Source organism: Alosa pseudoharengus, unplaced genomic scaffold (assembly GCF_046254945.1).
Source record: "Alosa pseudoharengus isolate Yale_2024_CS ecotype anadromous, Long Island Sound unplaced genomic scaffold, YU_APseudo_1.1 YU_APseudo_1.1_scf_24, whole genome shotgun sequence".
NCBI lineage: Eukaryota > Metazoa > Chordata > Actinopteri > Clupeiformes > Clupeidae > Alosa > Alosa pseudoharengus.
Genome location: NW_027468689.1, coordinates 10656493 through 10680456, shown reverse-complemented (window position 1 = coordinate 10680456; position 23964 = coordinate 10656493). Strand labels below are relative to the sequence as shown.

The following is a 23964-nucleotide window of genomic DNA, read 5'->3' as shown; positions in this document are numbered from 1 at the left end:
ATTCCGGACTTCGACGTAGCAGCGCTGCCGTCATCTGTTTAGTTCACCTCTGGCCCGCCTATATCAGATACACCGATGTGATTGGTGCAGCTAGGCTCCAACGGCATGGGTAATGAGCAGAGTGATTTGTTGAGCAAATTCAAATTGTGCTTTGGCGAGAACTCTGGATTTCCAGGGTACATAGGCCTATAATAAATGAATAAATATAGAAGCATATATGGTATACTATAGACGTATGTGTCCAAATTCTTCCTCTCACTGAGACGGCAGGTAGGGAGCTTACTGTAGGTGTGATCAGCAAGCTCAAGAGGAAAGCACACTTGTGCTGACATGAGAGCCAGAGTGCACACTCCGCCTCTGATGTTTGATTCCATTGTTTTCAATACCCTGCAGCAAAGACTTACACCAGAGAGGGTGGTTGGTAATCAAGGATCTTTGCTTGCACTGCTGCTGTTCATTTGTTGGCTTTGGCCTCGCCACTCAATAAAATGCATCGTTTATCGGATGCTTAGCTTATGTGCAAGGACAAGTGACAGAATGTGGCTGACACTCATGTCAGTGCCAGTATGCCGTCCACTTTAGGCCAAACTGGTCTTGGGGGTCCTCATTAACGGAGGGCATATCCAGGGCAATTCACAGAATCACAACTGAATTTCAAATAACAGTAGCCTAACACAGAGTGAGAAGGGAGCTCACTGGAAGAGACTAATTGTGAGAGATCAAATGAAAATTGTTAAATTGTTAAAAAATGCCTTTTACATGTCAGCAAATATATATGATATACTTAATGTTTACTAATATCATGTTCATTCCCGCGTAATGTGTTGAGCTCCAGCTTATGTAATTTGTATGACTTCTGAGCATCTTTTGGTTCATTGAAAACACTGACAGACATGTTGAATCCTTCAATGATTCATGTCAGTACGGGCTGTTCCGTGGAGTGAAGGGGGTGTGTATCTCTGTAGCCAACCTATGAACGGTAGGCTACAGCATAGGGAAAATCGCCGTCGCTCAGTCAAGTGCGCTGTACATGCATGATGGTGACAATGGAACGGATGAAGATATAGCGTCGTTTTTGTGCTGGATGTAATATTTAATTAAGGTGCACGGTGACACCGTGGCCAAACAGCCCGCCACACCCGTGACAACAACGTTGAGTCACGGTGACATTTTTATTGCCATTTAGAATATTGCTGCTGAATCCGTTTTAACGTTTCCGTTCATTTTCCTCAGTCAGCAGTGGAGGATCTAGCAAATTGAGAAAATAGCAAAACATATCGCTGGCAATGGGAGGTAGGTGGATGTAAACCATATTATTTCTGTGCGTCTCAACGATATTTGTTCACCCCTGTTTTGGAATACCATACTGATTTGTTTGTGTTTTATCAGAGACCGAGACTCGCCAGAGGCTGCTACGCAGCGTAAAAAAAGAGGTGAGTGATGAAGAATGCTGCAGCAGAAAATATATCGATAATTTGCAAAACCAACAGAAACCATATTGTTGCAGTCACGCTGACGTTAAGACCACATAGCGTATAGCCAAGCAAGCTGCGTCAGAGGTGGGCAATGTATCGTTGCAAAGGATGCTTTACAAGTCATAGGCCCCTTTGTATACGATTCGATGACGCTAAATGTAGACCACTGTTAGGCATAACACACAGCTATAGGTGATTTCGTAATGGATAGGCCCACGAGTTAATGGCTAGTAAAATAGTAAGTGAGATTTAATTTGGTAAATAACCAGTTGATGCTGTGGATGCCCGTACATCCACCTGCACAGCCCACTGTAAACAGTCATCAACACAAACTGGTAGGTAGGCTAACTGGTAGGTCAAAAGACATGTCTGGAAAGGTGTTTTTCACTCCGGTTCCCTCCGGCACATTGAAGAACGCGCAATTGGTTGTAATTTTCAGTGTTGGGCAATCATATCCCTCACCTTTCCTAATGTGTCAAATACTTTAAGAGAGCCTATCAGAAATATCTTGTCAGATATTTAAAGTATTTTAATAATAACTGATTGTATGACTGTCCCCAACCCAATCATCTATAACAGGTGAAACAGATAATGGAGGAAGCAGTGACCCGCAAGTTTGTGCACGAGGACAGCAGTCACATAATTTCATTCTGTGGTATGTATCTGCTCTGTGGACTTTCATCTTAAATTTAGATCTTGATTAGCCTTTTTGGTTCATTGTGAGTTAGATGGCTACAGCCTATTCTTAAAACAGTGGTTAGATGCCAATCTGCCTAGTGTCTAGCCTACCAGGTGCTAGCCATAGGGTATGCTGGTAGCTGCAAGAGCCATTATGCCATTTGTGAAGGCAAACCAAAGTGTCAAGGAATCACACAGCATTTGCTCCATTAGCAGGTGTTAGTCAGCAGGATCCACATTCTCCCGTCTGGATGTACCTGTACACCCAGGCCCTCTGCTGGAGTGACATGCCAGTGTATTTTTAACCTCGTATTATTAAACTCTTATTATCAAAGCCATACAGTCTGTGTGTCCCTGGCGATGCCTGATGATCCTCAGGCAGTCTTGCACTCATCAGTGTGATGTTGAGTGAGCGCTTGTCAGCAGGCAGGCTTAATTGCCACATTTGAGAGATGTCAAGGTGACACAGGAAGTGTGAGCTTCCTGGTCAAACTAATGACTGTGGTGACATTTGCAGAACTTAACAGACAGGGATCAGATCGCGGCTCTTCTACCAAGATGCTGTGACATGCCACCACCTCCCACTCTAGACATGACGTCAGAGAACGAGTGTGTAGATTAGAAGCAAAAGCACACAGATTTTCGCTCCCATAGATTTAGAGATATTGAAAATTTCAACGGCATTCTGCCATTGCCCTGCGTTGGATAAAGACATGACAGCAGGCCTCATAAAAAGGCCTGCACTGTGGATTCAGTATGTTTGCATTCACAAGCATTCATCCTCAGAAGATTATATATGAGGTCCACTCCTTTAGGGGCACACATGTTAAACTATTTCATTGATTAGAAATCTATGTTGTTTCCTGTAAAGACAGAAAACAGCTATTTATACAGTATGTGCCCTTCTTCACGTACTATGTGACCTATGTGTTTGTGTGTATATTGGTGAAAATCTCTGTGTCTGCAGCGGTGGTGGAAGCGTGTGTGTTGCACGGATTGAGGCGGAGAGCCGCAGGCTTTCTGCGCAGCAACAAGCTGGCCGCCCTCTTTGTGAAGGTGGGAAAGATGCTCGCTCCGGCCGAGGAACTGTGCCGGAAGGTCCAGGAGCTGGAGCAAATCATGGAGAGCAAGTGAGGACCATGCCACGTCCACCCAAACAATAATATACATACCATATATTTTTAGTTGATTATGGTTATGGTTATCGTTATGGGATTTGGCGGGCGCTTTTGTCCAAAGAAACAGTGAAAAGTTGGTAAGACTACATTAAGGAGAATAGCAATAATAAACAATAATGTCAATGCAATCAATAGCCTAATGAAAATAAACAATAAAAATAAACAAATACTATAGTGATTAAGGAAAGGGCAAGAGGAAAGGAGCAAAGTTTAATTTTGATTGTGTAATAACATCCAGCAAAGAGTTTGTTTTCTATGTTTAGAATGTCTATACATGTACAACCATTTTATGAGCTGACAGTCACATTACCCTCTGGTAAGGGTGAAATTAGTGAAAAACGAGACTCAAGTAATTACCAATGTGTAACTGTCTGAGAATCTATGACAGCATAGACGTGGATCATTTTATATGCCTAAACAAATAACTTTTAAGGTTATATTAGTCAGTACTAAGATTGTCATTGAAAACACATGATGTGAAATTCAAGAAGCGATTGTAAGGAGAGGTACTAATCTTTCTAAAATGATGTACTGATATTATGAATTTAATTTCAACAGTATCTTGCCAAAAGCACAAATATAGAAAACACATAAGAGTCAGGGTCCTGCTTGTCTGTCTGCCTGTCTGACTCTCTGTGCCTCTGTCAGCTAAATATGCACTTGTACTCCTTTCTCAGTCAGAAGAAAAGAAATAGGTCTGAGATGACCTGTGCACAGACAAAGGTTCACACATCAATGATACAGTATATCAGCCAGTATTAATTTTGGTCTATCTGAAATGGCAGGTTCTGAGACCTAAACAATACTGTATCTGAATACAACAGACAAATATTTATGTTTACAAATAGTAGTGTATTCCACTGTTCTGTTCTTACTAAGACACTTTGTTTTCATTTGTCAGTATATGGTTTATGTTGTGCTCTATGTGCTTTGATTTCGATCATGTTATTGTACCACCTCAGACAAAACCAGACTCGAGTGAACCAAGACAGCAACCAGAAGATGTCCAAACTGCCCAACCTGTCACCTCAGGCCATCAAACATCTGTGGATTCGTACTGCTCTCACAGAGAAGGTTCTAGACAAGATTGTGCTTTATCTGGTGGAGAACAGCAGGTTTGAGAATAATTCCATCAGCCACGCATGATTATGTTTTATAGATTACATTTTTGGACATTTTTGGCAGATGTAATGACAGATCTCTAATTTTCTAGCAAATTCTATGAGAGGGAAGCTTTACTGCGAGACCCGGTGGATGGACCAATTCTTGCTTCATTGTTAGGTACAAATTAAGATCCATGTCCTAATCATTAAATGGAAGAATATGGTAACAGCTGTTGAATATTCATCAGATTTAACTTCTCTTGCTCAGGCTTTGATTGACATATCTGATTTTCTGATCCTATAGTGGGGCCCTGTGCCCTGGAGTATACAAAGGCCAAGACGGCCAATCACTTCTGGACAGATCCATCAGCAGACGAACTGGTGCAGAGGCATCGTATCCATAGTGGGCATTGCCGACAGGACTCCCCCACCAAACGCCCCGCTCTGGTACATCCCGGTCCCCCCTTAGTCTCTCTTGGGCAAAATATGCCAGCCAGGCTGCTTGGTGCTGCGGAAACCAGGGTCGTGTAATCTGCAATAGGAGTTGAACTTGATAGTGCAGTATACTTACCTTGATATATAGTATAGTATAAGTATATACTTTTGATCCTGTGAGGGAAAGTCCGGCGCAGTGAGCTGCCTGCAACAACAGCGGCGCTCGGGGAGCAGTGAGGGGTTAGGTGCCTTGCTCAAGGGCACTTCAGCCATGGCCCACTGGTCGGGGCACGAACCGGCAAAACTCCGGTTTCAAGTCCAGAGTGCTAACCAGTGGGCCACGGCTGCCCCGAACCACTGATATAATCTAGAGAGAAATGTGGTGTATGTTCTGCTTGAAATGTGTAAAACATTGTATTGTTTTTACTAGTCATCTGTACAGTGAATACTTCCCATCACAGAATATAAATAATCTATGCTATTGAAATATTTATCATCATTTTACTGCATGTCACTGAAAAAAACAATGTTCCTGTTCAAAGATCACAAAAAGACAGTCGAGTGGCAGCATTGACGACCGGCCCTCTTTCTGGGCAAGGGACTATGTGGAATCTCTCCACCAGAACTCCCGGGCCACATTACTCTTCGGCAAGAACAATGTTCTGGTGCAGCCGGTATGTGTACGTCTGAATATTTATAAGTGGTCGCACTCCTAACTGAAAGAAAACTGAAAGACTACAGAGAAACAACATGGAGAAGGAAAAGGAAATCATAATCAATGTATCTTGCCACTGCTTTATCTAAAATCTTTTGTTTTTTATTTTATATAAGATATCTTTATTATCTTTTGTAATAACTTCTGTTTTAAATAGCCGTTTACTTGGTCATGTTGACAGAGGCTAGTGTGACTTAGGATTCAAGTTAGCACAATGCAGATTTCTCACAGTTTTCTAAATTTGGTCCTCCTATGACAGACGGATGACATGGAGGCTATCCCAGGGTACCTCTCTTTGCACCAGACAGCTGACCTGATGACCCTAAAGTGGACCCCAAACCAACTGATGAATGGAAACATGGGGGACCTTGACTATGAGAAAAGGTTGAGCTACTATGACCAAAAAGCATTAAATATCACATTGTTTTGTTATACTGTGCCACAGCGCAAGAATGATTAATCTTTTATATCCATATTGTTTCACTGTTTCTTGCAGTGTATACTGGGATTATGCAATGACTATCCGTCTTGAAGAAATAGTCTATCTGCACTGCCACCAACATGGTACAGTAAAACGTCATCATAATAGGAGTTTCTGATGGTACAATATCATAGCAATTTATAATATTAGCAATAGTATAAACTTCCGTATTGATGTTTCTAGTGGACAGTGGAGGCACAGTGGTCCTGGTCAGCCAGGATGGGATCCAGAGACCTCCACTGCGTTTCCCTCGCGGGGGTCACCTGCTGCAGTTTCTTACCTGTCTGGAGAATGGACTCCTCCCACATGGACAGCTGGACCCACCACTGTGGTCTCAGAGGGGAAAGGTTAGCATGCCTGTGGTTAGCATGAGATGGTTAGCATGGGTTGGAAATTCGACATTATTCTACATTATTAATTATACTCTGCTTCGTGTCATGCCTAACAACGCCCCTTAGCTGTTCTAAAAGCACTGGAACCTACGGCCTCTTGGTCCTTGCTTAATTTATATCAATGGGACTTCGGTACCTGAGGCTGTAAATCTAGTTTTGTCCTTGTGTCTGTTTATTGTTGTCGACACAGCAGTGTGCTGGAGAAATTCTCGTCTACCTCACCATACAGGACTCGACTGATTTCAAACACCACCTATCATGTGTAATATGTCTGGAGTGCCCTTGAGTTTATAGACCCTTTCAACAATAAAAACAAAAACAATGCTTGAACATTCTATTTGGTTCCCAATCTACTTCCTCTGCATTAGGATAAAACGGAAGCCTTGTGGGGCCAACTATGATGCTGATAATGGAACTCTCTTGAAAGGGTCCATATGAGACACATAGAGAAACGATAAGAGTCAAACAAGAGTAGAGTGGGGATTAGAGTGATGGATTGGACCTGTCTTGTGTCTCCACAAAGGGGAAAGTCTTCCCTAAGCTTCGCAGAAGAAGCCCGCATGGATCCTGTGAGTCGGTCTCAGACAAAGAAGAAGACGAAGCCACCGACTACGTCTTCCGGATCTTGCTACCTTCCACCCAGTCTGACTTTGGTACGTTGTTCTGGAGTTTTCTGTGAAGTGACGCTAGAACTCTTCACTGTTTGATTGTATCTGATTACCAGTTCCATTTATCGGTTCATTCCACCCTTCCTCTTGACTTTTCATTAAGTTTTGTTCAGCCGTGAAGCTTTGCATCATGACTTGGTCCACACACCCCCCCCCCCCCCCCTTGTAGGCAACATCCTGTCACGCTGGTTGGGTTAAGTCTGGCACTGATGTCATTTCCTCCATCATCTCCCATCCTCTCTCCATCATCTCCACCTCCGCATTCTCCTCATGTTATTGTGAGCTTGGTACAGTCTGCTTCACCCTCCACATCCCATTGATTTCACCATCACTCACCATATTGTTCTTTTTTCTCCATGCTATGTGATGTATTATGTTGTTTTGGGTTGGGTTGGAGTCATTAGAATCAGCCTGGGGTATGAGTCACATTGTGTACTGAAATGTCATTTTATATGATGTTGCATAGGATGACAATCATTATGGCTATGTTTGATGCAGTTGCACCTGAGCTCATTGATCAAGCCATGAGCCTGTGGCAACCATCACCACGGAAATCCTCCTGTTCATCCTGTTCCCAGAATGGTTCCTCAGATGGGGGTCTCCCTGATGGCTGTAACCATGACAGGCCAGTGTAAATGATACATCCTACCATTCAATCTCAGTTACCACCAGTGCATGGCAACTCTGATCACAGTAGTATCTAAAAATGTTTATGGTAATGGTTATGGTATGCGGCCGACGCATTTGTCCAAAGTGTCTTGCAGTATATGAACGCTACATTATTTTAAAATAATAATTTTAAAAGATGCAGTAGTCCTTGCTGAAAATCTTTACATATATTAAAATGGGATCTTCCAAAGTGTTTTAGAGAGGTGTCATAAACAGACCATACGTGTACACGTCTTGTGTACATTCATATCACTGCTACCATATCTCAGCAGCATGACAGAGATGGAGGACTTTCATTGCATTATCTATTCTTAATCTTCTTTCTCCCTCTCTACACTTACAGGGCTCCTTTGAAATTACTCTGCGAGACCATGAAGTATCAGATCATTTCCCGTGCTTTCTATGGCTGTATGTACAAAACATTATCCAGATACATATTTACTTTAGTCACCTATGGCAACATGTTTGTAATTTTCAATTAACATCATTAGTGTTTTAAAGGAGACTTTACAGAGGTTTTACTAGTATAGTGATATGACCTGTATGTACAGGAATAAATAATAGTTTCTCTGTTTTTAAACTTTCCTTATGGTGTAATGTTCACACCCATAAATATGACTTCAAAATATTTATAATTTACATATTTGGAAGATAATCTATATTATACCAGGTTCAAACATCTAACTTAGTCCTTATCAACTGTTGGACACACTGGTTGTTATTTTTCTTTATGAGTGTAATGCATGCGAACCCCAATAATATACATTCTTTTCCTCTGTTTGTCACCAAAAGGGTTAGCCTACTGTCGTCACTTATCCACGGTGCGCACACACCTGTCGGCCCTGATAAACCCCTCCATCATCGAGCATGATTTCCCCACTGATGCCAAAGGCGGTCTAAGTTTGGACGTGTGGAAGACCTTCTTACAGGACTCCTCTGTAAGAGATTAGTCCCAGTAGGGCCTCTTTAAATGGGATCGTATTAATTAAAATGCAATTAAGTTTTTAATCAACGAAGCACCTTTACTCACATGGAAATATTCTCAGTACACACAGAAATGTGTTAGATTTGTTGAGATATTGTATTGTAGGTTCAGAGGTTAAACATCCATATGTAATTACATATACAGTGTATATTGTTTTACTTCAACAAACAATAGTATAATTTGCATGTTTATCCTATGTATCCTTAACCGAGGAATAGTGAGCCATTTGATATGAGTTTATATTCAGGGTCACCTATAATTACAGGCACACACTTGAATATATCAGTTGGAACCAAGGAAATTACGGGGACACCACAGAATAGTCCAGAAAACTCCATGTTGCGCAATCTACAAAAGATCCTCTGCACATATTTGTGCTATGCTCACACAAACATATTTAAAGTTTATCACCTCAGCCACTGCAATCTTAAACATAAGCATAAGGATATGAAGTTTTGCTTTAGTTATCGCCTATGTGAATGTTGAAGTCACTTCATATTTTCACATGAGTTAGGTAGCCCAACTTGGCATAGTCAAATCAGTTATGTCGTTGTGTTGTGTTGTGTTGCGTTGTGATGTGATGTGATGTATTGTGATGTGATGTGATGTATTGTGATGTACTGTATTGTGATGTGATGTGATGTGATGTGATGTGATGTGATGGGATGTGATGGGATATGTTGTGTTGTGATGTGATGTGATGTCTTGTGTTGTGATGTCTTGTGATGTGATGTCTTGTGTTGTGATGTGATGTCTTGTGTTGTGATGTCTTGTGATGTGATGTATTGTCCCTCTGTGTGTGTAGGTGTATGAAGAGCTGGAGATTCTGCGTCTGGTCTACTATGGAGGGGTGGAGCCCAGCATACGCAAGGAGGTCTGGCCTTTCCTGCTGGGCCACTACACCTTCACCATGACATCAGAGGAGAGGAAGGAGGTTTGTGTGTGTGTGTGTGTTTGTGTGTGTGAGAGAGAAAGAGAGAAAGAGAAAAGATAAGGTAGAAAAGGTAGAAAAAGGATGAAGAGAGAAAGTGATTGTTTTTTTATATGCACATGTTCAACAGACAGTTGCTATTTGTGTGTATTGACAGGGTTCCTACGCAGTATGGAAAACCTGGAAAAGTATGGAATTTGATTTTAGTAATTTCCAGGTCTGGATAAGTATGGAAAAAAGAAACAAGAGTTTGGAGAAATATTTGTGTTTCCAGACTATTGCATTTGCAGTACTAATCACTTCACTCAGGTCATAATGAACCATTCCTACTGTTGTGTAGCTTAACTGTCAGTCCCCATCGTCAAGATACAACTATGATACAACTAAGATACAACTAAAAATGACCAAGCTAAATGGACGAATATTAAGTGTCATTTTTTAATTCACTTCAGTTGTCCATACCTTTGTTTTCACCGAGTTATCCCAAACCAGAAGTGGCCGCAATGTCGAGAATATGGTCAGAAAAATCTAACGAGAAGTTTGGAAATTTGAGTATGGAAAAAGTATGGAATTTTTAAATGGAAAATGTGTAGGAACCCTGTATTGAGTATTTTTGTGTATGTGAGTGTATTCTAATGTAATTATACAGTGTGATGGTACATTAGTATTAGTTATTTATGCGGTACGTTTGTGTGTGCTGGCGTGTAGGTGGACGAGCAGGTGCGAGCCAGCTATGAGCAGACGATGAGTGAGTGGTTGGGCTGTGAGGCCATCGTGAAGCAGCGTGAGAAGGAGCAGCACGCCGCTGCCTTGGCTCGCTGCTCCTCGGAGACGGGAGGGGAGCGAGGCCCACGCCACGACTCCACCGTCAGCTCAGACGTAAGTGAGAGCTCCCGCCTGACTGAGCCCAGAGCTATGTATACCCCAAGTCCCTGCTTGAGCCAAGGGCAAAATGGAGAATTTAAGAGCCGTCCAAACCAAAAACTATAATGATAACGATATCGTCGGGAATCACTTTCAGAGCGAGTTTGAGAATGATAAAATGCTGACAGCCAATCAGTATCCATCAAATTTTAGACAGATTTATCACATTCGTCAACAGTAAGAGAGACTTTCCTCTCATATTGGTCAGTATGGACGCTCATACCGCTATAGTTACAGTTATCTTTACTGTTATCGTTGGGTGAGAACAGAAGTGTCTTTATATATACAATTGTGGAGGAGCAGAATGCTCTTGTTTGCCATGGCTTAATTTTCACAATAAGCCTCAGTATATCATGTGGGTGCACCTCTCAGAAACATTAGTTGAAACCTGTTTGAGTATGATGATCAATGTTTGTTATAGGCCTTTTATATTTAATCATCAGGTTCATTGACACATTTAGATGAAGTATGGGTGCATTAGTGCTGTGGTTGGGATCCTTGTGTATAGTAATACGTCAGTTATCCCCTTCTTTTGCCTCAGTCATCCCAGAGCAGCAGCACCTCAGAGAGACAGAGCCATGCTTCCTCTCACAGCGACTCGAACAGCAGCGCACAGGTAGGTAGGGTCAACAGGGAGAAACACCACACCCATATAGTCATAGCCCAACAGGCAGGCTACACCAGGCATGTAACGGAAGTGTTACGTTTGCAGAGCTTATTGCTGCAACAGTTAGCTTCCGCTATAATCATTGGAACTAGTTAGCCAGACACAATCAGAAACTGTTTTTACGCTCCATGCTTCATTTGCGCACCCGGTGTAGCCTGGCTACAAGAGCACTGACTTAATCTCTCAGCCATGTAAAACTAAGCATTCACCCTTTATTACTCTATTGTAAATACACATTCTGTCATTAAAGCAGCAGTTATACCTTCATCCATCCATTCACTGTAAACCCCAGCAGGTTCAATGAACTCAAAATATTTGATGAAACTGATTACCTCAAAATATTTAGCTATGTTAAAAAATATTTTAAGTAATTTCTACTTAAAATTAGACTTTTTTTAATGCTCAAAATCTTTAAGGACAAGGATAAAATTAAAAAGAATAATGTGAGAAATAGATGTTTTAAGTTATTGTTACATTAGTCAGACAAGCTCTTAAGACTCCAAATCTTTGAGAAAATGAACAACATTAAAACAAATAATTTCAACAAACAAACATTTTAAGTAATTACTACTCTAAACTAGAAGTTATTCACACTCATTTTTTTAAGAAGTTGATGAACTGAAACATAATAATTTGACAAACAAACATTTTAAGTAATCGCTACTTAAATCGTTGATAAGTTCAATGAACCTGATCATTTTGAAACCATTGTTAAAACTAACAAAATTGACACTGAAAATGGAGTTGATGTTTTTAAGTTATCACTCCTAATAATATATTCATTTTATCACCATGACTCATTCAGTTTCTCAAACCTAAACATTGTCACTTCAGTCTCTTATATTTTTAAGTTGACTTCACTCTTTTGAAACACATTTTTTGACTGTTTAGGTTTACTATTTACCTCAAAATCAAAGATATTTTATTTGCATGATTCAAATAAAAAACTACTCAAAAGACAATTTCAATGCAGATTCCATTTATTTAAGAATTCCATTAGAATTCTAACAGAACAACATCCCCAGCAATGCGGTTAATACAGAACATCAAAGAAATAACAACCTTTTACCACTTCAACAAAGGTAATAATACTCAAATAACAAAATAATAGGCCAACATAAATAAAAGCGAAAAGTAAGCATTGCTTGCTTGAGTATTAACATGCTGGCAGTACCAACCATGAGATTTGGAAAACAGAATGCTTACTCATCCATCATCAGCAATTTATTTTTAAGGCTAAGCAGCAGTCTAGGAGGTAACTGCTTCAGGTCTTCCAAACCCATTATAATTTTTTGAATGAAATTAAATGTGTAGGACAATTGCTTTGGATAATCGATATGAAGTGCATAAATTAAGCCAAATAGCCAAATTAACGTCTCTGTCAACTCTGCTATATCACACACAACAATATCTCAGTCAAGAACTATAGAATGGATAACAGGACCAAACTTCACAAGGGAGTCTGTATCACCCGAGACAGTGAGAATAGCTACAGCTGCATCGGAGAAGTCTGGCAGGTCAATTTCTTCTGCCTGAAGAACATGACAGTAATTAGTTGATGAGTAGAGTAGTCAATGAAAAACACTACATGTGTATTTAATATAATATGAAATACCAGTGAATGAAAAGTTAAGGTAAAATTCCCAAATATGACATTCTTGGTGAATTACTGTAGTACGATTTAATTGCTATTCTGGTGGCTAGGAAGATGGTTGTGGTTGTTGTCTTTTGGCTGCAAGGTATTATCAGAAAGGGGTGAATAGAAATAGAGATATATAGGGAAGACAAAGTAAAAAAAGAAGAAAGAGGACACACAATTTAATCAAAAACTTACATTCCAGGTCTTAAAAAATCCATCTTCCCACAGGAAGATGGGAAGGGCCTGCAGAGTAATTTTCCTTCTGCTGTTGACATTGACGTCTTCCTAGAAAGACAGAGGGATTGTGGGGTAATGGGAATACAAATCAGCAGAATATTAATCCTATATGCATATATTAAATAAGACTATAGTACAGGTGACATGTAAATACAAGATTAACTCCTTCACGCTCCTGATATGCAACCTCCTGCTCTGTCTTTCTATGAAATCGTGAGAGATGAATGTTCAGTGCATTAATAGACTGGAATGAGCAAATGTATGAGTGGTGTATGCATGGTAATGGGCTGACCCTTGAAAACTGACTGTGATTTAACTAATAATGGCAAAGTAACTGAGCCTGTGTCTCGGAAGAGGCGTCACATGACCTGCATAGCCAACACATTTTGAAAATGCCACATAAAATAAGTCTAAGGTGTCATCCCTTCTTTGTTACAAAACATCACTCAACCCTAGCCTTTGTATCCCTGTGGAGAGATGCAAAGGGATAACATTAGGCTAGGCTATTCTCATTGGTAAATAAATGCTTACAAAATATCCCTATAACTTATAATAATATAGGCTACACGTTGGCTACATTGTGGTGAAATTTGGTCTCTGCATTTATCCCAATCCGTGAATTAGTGAAACACACTCAGTACACAGTGAACACACAGTGAGGTGAAGCACACACTAATCCCGACGCAGTGAGCTGCCTGCTACAGCCACTCTCGGGGAGCAGTGAGGGGTTAGGTGCCTTGCTCAAGGGCACTTCAGCCGTTCCCGGTCGGGGTTCGAACCAGCAACCCTCCGGTTACAAGTCCGAAGCCCTAACCAGTAGGCCACGACTGCCCAATCACATGTTTCCAAAACACAACAAAATGTGTGTTTTCAAGCAAAAATAACATCTACTGTTCCAAATGTATTTTATTAAATATTACACATATCAGCCAAAATATTCAATTTATTAATTTTCCAGAAATGTTGTATTATTTTTACATGTTTAACTTAAAATATGTGTTGTGATGGAAATGACAAAGTGTGGTGGAGATGACATGACATAGGCTACATAGACAAATTTAAGATTTAAAAGCATTAAGATTTAAAACAAAAAAAATGCGTCCCTGCCATATGTTATGCAATTATGATGTTTTTTTTTCCTACTATATTCTTTAGTAGGCCTACTATGAAGCAAATAAACTGTGTTTTTAGGGCAATGCCATTTCCACCACGTCACCATGTCATTTCCACCACCAAAAACAAAAGTAGCCTAAATATTTTTTATTTTTTATTATTTCTTCCAAGGACAAGAAAAGTATAGTTGAATAATTACCCTGCAGTGTTACCTTGCATTACATCTAGCAGCTAATGCGAACCATATATCTTATGGCAGCTTATGGTAGGCTACTAATAAAATGTTAAAAAGTGCGCTGCCTGTTTGTGCGTGTCATGTGTTTGATTTCCAACTTATGAAACGTTGCTTTGGTGTCTAACCTGCGCGGCCAAAGTAGACCACACCAGAAACGGTTGATAAAAGGATCTTTGGTAATGCTAAACCATACTGTTTGTCTGTCCAGTTTCCACTAAAGTAGTGCAACAACAGGCTGACTGGCTAGCTGACAGCTCAGACAACAAACTTTAGTTACTGTAACTCGCTAAAACATATGCAGCTAGCCCGCAAAAGGTCTCTCTTACATAGCCAACACTTTAGCTGTCTGCCCGCTGGAAGACGGTACACAAATAAATAAACAAAGTACACCTTCATTAAGGCGCGTTCTTACCTTTGTGTAGTAGAGGCTATAAGGCTTGCAGTCTGATGATGATTGATGGATCATCTCACTGATTGCTTGCAGCTTGCCTGCCTACATCCGGGTGCGCAGCAGTCCTTGCAAACAATTAGTCTTAGGCCTACGATGTCAAAGTGTATCAATTTACAACTGCCACAATCGATCGTAGACTAGTTAATTCACCATTCATTGGGATTTCCGATTTTTTTTATTGGTTTATGTTGGTTTGTGTAGGTTATTAGGTTATTTGCCATGTTGATATGAACCTAACCAATGAAGTTGCACGTCTTTATTACGTCAGACGTAATTTCAATCCACTCTTGAAATAAATGAGTTTGGGGGTCAGTTCTACTCATATACTAAGAGCTAACCTTGTCAAAATAATCAATAACTGGAAAACTAGTTGAGTGAACTTAAAACTTTTGTGGTGCCTGAACAATATGGCAGCTTTGAGTACAGCTCTGCAATTTTATTGAGTTTACAACACTGTTGGGGAATACAGTGTTCATGTAAATGTAAACAAAATGTAAATCAGGTTTGTAGGTCAAGTATAGTTGCGTATACAAGGAATTTGGTCTCTGCATTTAGCCCATCAGTGAATTAGTGAACACACAGTGAGGTGAAGCACACACTATCCCGGAGCAGGGGGAGCAGAGAGGGGTTAGGTGCCTTGCCCAAGGGCACTTCAGCCGTGGATGTGGGCATGGGAGAGCGGTGCTCAACCACTTCCCCCACCCACATTTTTCCTACTGGTCGGGGATCGAACCGGCAACCCTTCGGTTCCAAGCCCGAAGCCCTAACCAGTAGGCCACAGCTGCCCCCAACATCCATCCCTTCATCCTTCGTTGAAGCATTACTTTGTAATTGATTTACATATCCTGTCTTAGGTATTAACTGTGTGTTATGGAACACAGACGTAACCTCTTATGTTTCATTTAAGGTGTTTGGTTCAGTTGATGAAGAGGATCAACCTGAACTGGAGGCCAAGCCTGAGGACCAAAAACCTATGCCTAAGCTCTCAAATGGGACTCTGGCCAATGGCACCAGCTCACCGGACTCGGGCCATCCCTCGTCTCGTAACTTCTCCACCACGTCGGGTCTCTCCGATTGCTCCCCCAGCACCGACGAGGCCTCTGCCCACGACTCCGGGGCCAGAGCTGGGGTGTCTCAGACTCCCGCGAAGAAGAGCCAGCCAGAGCCGGCTGCAGAGGGAGCTCCTGTTAGCGTAGCCGACTCCCAACCCAAAGCGCCGCCCCCAGAGAGCGAGCTCACAAAACCCAATCCGGCAGAGCAGGAGGTGAATGTGCTGGAAAAAGAGAAAACCGAAGTGGTCTCAGAAAAGGAAGCTTCAGGATGCGTTTCAGTCAAAGAAGATGATGAAGGCGTCCTGGAAAGTGAACCTGCAGCACCAGTGGTGTCAGAGAAGGATTTGAAGGTGCTGAGTAAAAAAATGGTCTCCGAAGAGAAAGCCAAAGAGAAAGCCAAAGAGGTCTCAGAGGAAGCCTCAGGGGGCGTTTCAGTCAAAGAAGACACAGGTGTCCTGGAGAGTGAACCTGCAGCGCACAGTAACACAGTCCCGGCTATGGAGTCAGATTCTGGTGAGGCGTTAGAAGGAAGCTCACTTGAGAGTGAAGTGCCGCTTTCTGATACTGACCCAAAATGCGGTGAGCCAAAACAGCAAGGTGTGAAGATTCCTGAAGAGAAGGGGGATTCAGAAAAGAAAGGGGAGAGTGGTCTTCAAGAAACAGTAGCAGAAGCTGAAGTTGGGAAAGGGACTTCTGACGCACAGGAGACTCAGGATCCTGAGACAGATGAAGAAAAAGTCCTAAGTAGATTGGAGGAGAAAGCTGACTCCTCACAGGAGAGCACATTAAACCCAGAACAAAACCAAAAAACAGAGTCGAGTACGGTAAAGACACCGGAAACAGCTGACAAGAAATCCCCAGAAATGGAAAAGAAACCTGATAACACGGTAAAGACACCCGAAACAGTTGACAAGAAATCCCTAGAAACGGAAAAGACAGCTGATAGCGCGGTAAAGACACCCGAAACAGTTGACAAGAAATCCCCAGAAACGGAAAAGACAGCTGATGGCACGGTGAAGACACCCGAAACAGTTGACAAGAAATCCCCAGAAACGGAAAAGACAGCTGATAGCACGGTAAAGACACCCGAAACAGTTGACAAGAAATCCCCAGAAACGGAAAGGACAGCTGATGGCACGGTAAAGACACCGGAAACAGTTGACAAGAAATCCCCAGAAACGGAAAAGACAGCTGATGGCACGGTAAAGACACCCGAAACAGTTGACAAGAAATCCCCAGAAACGGAAAAAACATCTGATGGCACGGTAAAGACACCGGAAACAGCTGACAAGAAATCCCCAGAAACGGAAAAGACACCTGATAGCACACAAAGTACTGAAGGGGCGATTCCAAAGTCTGAGAGTTTGAACAAGGAGCATGCCGAAATCCTCTCTGAAGAAGCTCCTGATGTACCCAAAGACAAGAATGAGAATGCTGGAACAGACCATATCACAAGTACTGTGGTAAATGATCCTCTGAAGACAGAAGAATCTGAAGATAATCAAAAGGAAGATCCCAAGGCCGTTGAACCACAAATCAGTGAATCCCTTAAACTAGAAGAGCCTTCAATTTCAGAAGCCGAAGAGTCATTGCCATCAAAAGGCATTAGTTCATCTGATGCCGCAGAGAACACAGCTCAGTCAGTAATTGAATCAAAACAAGCCAAGTCAACACCAACAAAAGAGGTCAACCCCTCTGTAACAGATGAGAACGCTGCTCAGTCAGTTACTGAATCAAAACAAGAAGAACCATCAAATAAGGTCAAGTCTTCTGAAACACTCCAGAATGCTGGTCAGCCAGAATCTCACTCAAAAGAATCAGAGCCCTCATCGGTAAAAGGGGCCATCTCATCAGACCCAGCTGAGAGCAGTGTGCCACTGGGTCCTGAATCAAAGCCGGAGCTTTCCCCAACAGAAGAGATTCTCTCATCAGAGGCGGTTGAGGAGACAGCAATTCAAGGCTCTGAGTCAGAGGACTCCACCGCTCCAGGGATGGAGGGGATGACGGTGTCTGAGTCAGACGACGCTAAAGCCTCTCAGTTGGGGCTCAGTTGGGTACTGGAGAGGAGAGACTCCAACACGGAGTCCGAAGGCTGCGTCTCCGCTCCGCCTCTCCTCACGCAGCAGTCCTCCACCCTCGACATGGCCGACTCGGACGACTCCCCCTCCGCCCTCGAAATGGAGGACATCCCTACCGCGTTAATCTGCATGTCGACCGAGGACCACTGGGGAAGGCAGCCCCTCACCCTGGACGCCCCCTCGGCCCAGCGCACCCCCAGAGAGCCTGGTGTGGACCTGCCCACCCTGGAGCTCCGTTTGGAAGTGGGCCCCAACACGAGCCCTGAGGCCACAGAGTCTATCTTGTCGGAGGATGACCCTGACATGGATAGCCTCTTCCCAAAGGCAGACTCCCTAGCAGTGAGAGGGGAGCTGAAGAATGAGTTGGCCTCCCCTGTGTCCTCCATTGGTACAACTTACTCTGTGAGTGCCAATTCATACATTCATATGATTCATGTGAATCACTAAACAGCACAGATTAGTGATTCACAACAGCAAGTTGTAGATTTATTTTTGTGAGGCAGTTTCAGATAACTACATGTCATGAAAAATGATTATTCAAGTTAAATATCTGAACTCAATGTGTATCTGCAATGCATAGTGAAAAGGTATTAAGCATAAAAACAAAAACTTTAAAGCAACACTAAGGAGTTTTTTGTACCTTAAAATAATGTTTCTAAAATCGTTTCAGTGGTTCATCAACTCGTAACAGGGTGAACGGCACTTCTGCATTCGCTTTGCGACCCTCTCGGATTTAACCACACTATGCAAGTTTGCCAGATCGGGTAGCTGATCTGTAGTTCGATGGAATGAGACATAAGAAACTACAAATTTGACTAGCTTCTGATGTCGCAATACATCAAACTTTCATAAAATCATGCAACATACTCTACCTTGTATGTGGACATCGTTATTTGCAAAGCCGGTGCTGGAAAATCAAATAACGTGCGTGCGACAGAGGGAAAGTGCTTTGGTGTTGCTTTAAGGAATGTATAATATCTGCATTATTTATTTTGGCAGATAACAGCATTAGTCCACAGCAACTTGTTTAAATGGTTTATCATATCTTAATTAAATTCCCACTCATTTTCTTGTGATTACATTAGAGATTAGGTGAAAATACAAATGGCTCATTTCACGGTAAATGCAAATTTGTTTGCATCTGTGTTTGTAGCAAGAGCTGTTGGATATGTACATGCTGAACCTTCACCGCATTGAAAAGGATGTTCACAGGTGCGACAGAAACTACTGGTATTTCACCACGGCCAACTTGGAAAAACTGCGCAACATCATGTGCAGGTAATTGCAGTTTCATAATGTCGGCTGCATGGTAGGAATTTCACGGCGCCCTTGCACTGGCCGTGAGGCCCCTTTGAAAATCAGAGGTTTATAGGCCACGGTGGCCTTGGTGCCCCGTTCTTTCAATATTCTGCTTTGCGTCCTATAGCGATTTTTATTTAGCCTGTGGCCTGTCAAAATAATCTTAGCATTCACAGCGCAAATTCATTTAGTCTTTTATGCAGTGGAGAAAGTGACAGCGCAAGAAAGAAAGTGCGTCCAAATTCACCCATTCTTCTCAGTTGAACTATTCGCGAAGTAGCCTATTCATCACACAGACATCACAAGTATCACATGAAAGAGCTTTTTCTCAGCTTTTAAACGATGTTAGCCGATAATTGCTGTGTTGAACGGTTCGCGAGAAAAGTAAATAATATAATTCAATTTAATCATACATTCTACTGAAGGTTTTGCGTCCCATGATCTCCCTACCCATTAATCTCGGTGGAATACTTCACGAACCCTTCTTTTAACACATGACAAACCATATATCAGAATAAACAGCAGACCTTACCGAACACAAAAGTGTAAAGCAGTCCCCTGTACAGTTAGCCGTTCCAGAGTAATCTAGTTTTTGAATTTGCAGTAAATTTCGACATGCATGGATGTCTCCAAATTTGGGCTTTACCAATGTGTTTAAATTGTTCCACATGATTTCATAACGGGCCAAATACAAAATAAATGTTACAAATATCGCCTATATTGGTAAATCATAGGACAGCTGACTAAGAGTTTGTGAAAGTATGATCACAAAATGCTAAGCATGCATCTAGGCTATTTGAGTTTCTTAAAGCTGAGCTGTGCTTAAATTGTTCAATACATGATTTCATAACAGGCCAAATATAAAATAAATGTTATATATAGCCTAGATATCTGCAAATATTAGATGATCAGATGATTTACAGTTCTATGTAATATGTCATGTTTCAGTAATGTTTCATACAGTGATGCAGGTCTACTGCAGTGAATAGGCTAAATACAACTTTGATCATTTTTATAGGCTACTACTGTATAGTTAACTTTGGCCTTGGTGCCCTGACATGTGGCCTTTGTGCCCCCCACCAAATATGCCCAACTGAAGGCCAAGTGGCCTTGCCCCCAGAATGGTGAAATTCCAAGCCTGGTCGGCTGTCTAGAACGTTGAACGAGATGTTGCCCTTATTGATTTTACCTGTACAGTATATGCCTGTGAAAGACTTTCTTCGACTGTTAATCTCAAATTTGATTCTTTAGCTATGTGTGGCAGCACCTGGAGATAGGCTACGTCCAGGGAATGTGCGATCTACTAGCACCTCTGCTGGTTATCCTGGATGACGGTCAGTTTATTCTCGTAACATATATAAAAAAAGTTTCAGACAGCATCCTATTTGTTTATGTTTAATGGTATTTGGCAGACGCTTTTGTCCAAAGCTGCTTAGCGTATATCAACACTACATTAGTTAAAAATAGTTTCAAATAAAGTTGAAAAGCCTATATTAAGCATAATAATACTAGTAATTATAACAATAATATATACATATAACAGTATCAAACATCAACAATGAAAAGCATGAAAAGTTTTAATATTAACAAAACCCATCAACATACAAATTATAACTCTGTAATATTATTAATTAATTAAGTTCATGGTGAACAGATTAATCTTTAATATATGAATAGAATCAACAAAGGTTTTCAAAACCAAGAACACAAATGTTCCAGAAAGCTTTTCACAAATACTAACAACTGTTTGCTTTTTACACACTACTGTAGAGGCCATGGCCTTCAGCTGCTTCACGGAGCTCATGAAGAGAATGAACCAAAACTTTCCTCATGGGGGAGCCATGGACTCACACTTTGCTAACATGCGCTCACTCATCCAGGTATCTCTGGCGTAACATTACTAAACACCTTTTTGCATACAGCAATACCAGCAACCACACTGTAACTCACAACCAGCAAACTTCACCTTAGAAGCTATAAGCATGTTTAGTCAGTTCAAGGATGAAAGACACCCTGGCTAACTAAGCTAGTTGCTAGTATAGGTTTTTGGGCCCAATAGTCAATTGAAACTGCAGCCTCTGTAATGCCCCAGTACCGATTGGCAAAGTTCCCTCACTTTACATGACAGCTTATGTGCTATGTGTGTACTGGCAAATAATGGCTGCTGTCATGCTATCCAAATGAGATGAGATTCCCACAATGTTTGTGAAGAGCTTCGGGCTATCAGGAAACTTAATGCTGTGCATAAATCATCTACCTCTACATAATGACCTCACTCAGGAATTTCAAAGCCTGAAAAGTAGCTTGGAATCACATGAACAGATCACACAGCACTAATAGATGTATTCATTTTGCCCCTTAGATCTTAGATTCTGAGCTCTTTGAGTTGATGCAGCAGAATGGAGACTACACCCACTTCTACTTCTGCTACCGCTGGTTTCTGCTCGACTTTAAGAGGGGTAATTTACATCTATACATTTACAGGATTTGATTTTCTGATTTGAACATTTTATTTTGTCTTTCGAATGTGTTTTTTTTCTCAGAACGAGAATGCTATTGTCAGTGTTGATCGGTCTCATCTTTTCTTTATTCATTGTAATTTAAGCATGAGGGTCCTACATGTCTTTGGGCAATTAAATGAATTCAGATAACATGGCACGGTGTAATGAACAGTGGACATTGAGCCATATTCCTCTCCCCTTCAGAAATGGTGTATGATGATGTGTTCTCCGCTTGGGAGACCATCTGGGCAGCGCGGTCCGTCTCCTCCAGCCACTTTGTCCTCTTCATCGCGCTAGCGCTGGTGGAGCACTACCGGGACATCATCCTGGAGAACAACATGGACTTCACCGAGATCATCAAATTTTTCAATGGTGAGTAGCCAACTCACTCCATCAGTCTCCACTTTCCATTAGGGCAGCCGTGGCCTACTGGTTAGCACTTCGGACCTGTAACCGGAGGGTTGCCGGTTCGAACCCCGACCAGTAGGCATGGCTGAAGTGCCCTTGAGCAAGGCACCTAACCTCTCACTGCTCCCCGAGCGCCGCTGTTGATGCAGGCAGCTCACTGCGCCGGGATTAGTGTGTGCTTCACCTCACTGTGTGCTGTGTGTGTTTCACTAATTCACGGATTGGGATAAATGCAGAGACCAAATATCCCTCACGGGATCAAAAGAGTATATATACTTATACTTATACTTTCTCTGGCCTTGTATGTGACCACTCTTGTTAACTGCAGTTGCTCTGAATCCTTCCCCCCCCCTCACAGAAATGGCGGAAAGGCATGACGTCCCACAGGTTCTGGTCAAGGCTCGGGAGTTGGTCCACAAAGTTCAGACGCTTATTGAGAACAAGTAGGCGAGATCCACCATTGTGTCTTCCAGTCTAATCATGCCATTCCTATTGTGCTGCCAGGTCCTGTTGCAAAGAGAGTATGTGGAGACAAATAAGGAACCAGGGCCAAATTCAAGATTCATGTACACATTGGCCAACACCCCTTTGTAATGATGTAGCTGTATTCCCATATATGTAAAAAAAACGGATCTTCATGCTCAGTAGAACACAGAGGGTGTAATATAAGATTTGCACAACAGAGTTTAGTTGCATGCTGGAACATCATGCTTGTCATAATCTGGAATTTATTTGCGTTACTTCGTAAATTGATTTATGGATACTTATAAAAATGAAATAGGAAACGTACGGTTTTGAGAAAGAGTGACTTGTTAAACAGTAGTATATGATTTAGACATTATTGTGGGGCCATATGTGAGGTCATAATGTCATGATAATTAACAAAGTTAGCAACAGAGACACTTTCCCAAGCTAAGAAAGCCATAATAAATATTCACACATGGATGTACACATGGATATATTTTTTTAGCATCTTTGAAGACAGTATTGCTCATATATTGCCTATGTTACTTAAAACTATAATGGAAAGACTGATATCAACTTGGTCATTCCTAAGCACAAATTGTAATAGCCAGATCAATGCATAATTTTAAGAACCGAGAATATCACAGAGGCACAGAGCTGTAAAAGTGTCCTAGAGTAGATTTGTAGTACCATAAGGCTGAAGTTCTGCCGTCACTATAATAACTAATTCACTCAATTTAAATTAAAAAAGTAAATTAATCTTGCCCCACTTCCATAGTTGGCCGCTCTTGGCCACCCATGTTCTCAATACCAATACATTCCCCACGAATGCAAATGTTTGCACATGGATAGTTCAGTTTAGAGACAGACTGCAGAATCTATGGGAACTATACATGAACTGAGTAAACAAATACAGGGGGTGGGGGTGGGGTGGGGTGTTGACATTTTTCTCTTCTGTCAAGTGACCTCAGGATGGCTCTGGACCTGGGCACAGAGCCTTAAGTGAACACCTTGAGGAAGCTGCTTTGGCTGTTTAAAAAATTATTGTCAGATCAGGTCTGGGTTCTCAGTAAGGAGTGTTATGTCAGCTTGTTTCATCCATGCATTCAGTTTTGTGAAAGAATTATTCAATGGAGCTGTTTACCACAATACTGGTTATAATCAATGTGCCTCAATAGACATATA

General features: G+C 41.6%; 1 protein-coding gene across 1 annotated transcript; it reads left to right on the top strand.

Moving 5' to 3' along the window:
* Positions 1 to 1097: 1097 nt before the first annotated feature.
* sgsm1b (small G protein signaling modulator 1b) lies at positions 1098 to 23676 on the top strand. The gene is made up of 25 exons (XM_076303118.1): positions 1098 to 1293; positions 1390 to 1433; positions 2055 to 2130; positions 3121 to 3283; positions 4294 to 4446; positions 4545 to 4612; positions 4739 to 4881; positions 5412 to 5543; positions 5844 to 5968; positions 6081 to 6148; positions 6249 to 6412; positions 6981 to 7110; positions 7624 to 7750; positions 8138 to 8202; positions 8587 to 8732; positions 9585 to 9713; positions 10419 to 10589; positions 11176 to 11250; positions 15884 to 18508; positions 19260 to 19384; positions 20657 to 20739; positions 21176 to 21285; positions 21768 to 21864; positions 22111 to 22278; positions 22673 to 23676. Exons 1-25 carry the CDS (start codon positions 1287 to 1289, stop codon positions 22759 to 22761), a joined length of 5283 nt encoding a protein of 1760 aa, XP_076159233.1. The 5' UTR covers positions 1098 to 1286; the 3' UTR covers positions 22762 to 23676.
* Positions 23677 to 23964: the final 288 nt, after the last annotated feature.

Coding starts and splice junctions, on each gene's coding strand:
- sgsm1b (XM_076303118.1), top strand. Junction 5,544..5,843: donor ACAATGTTCTGGTGCAGCCG/GTATGTGTACGT, acceptor CTCCTATGACAG/ACGGATGACATGGAGGCTAT. Junction 8,203..8,586: donor TTCCCGTGCTTTCTATGGCT/GTATGTACAAAA, acceptor TGTCACCAAAAG/GGTTAGCCTACTGTCGTCAC.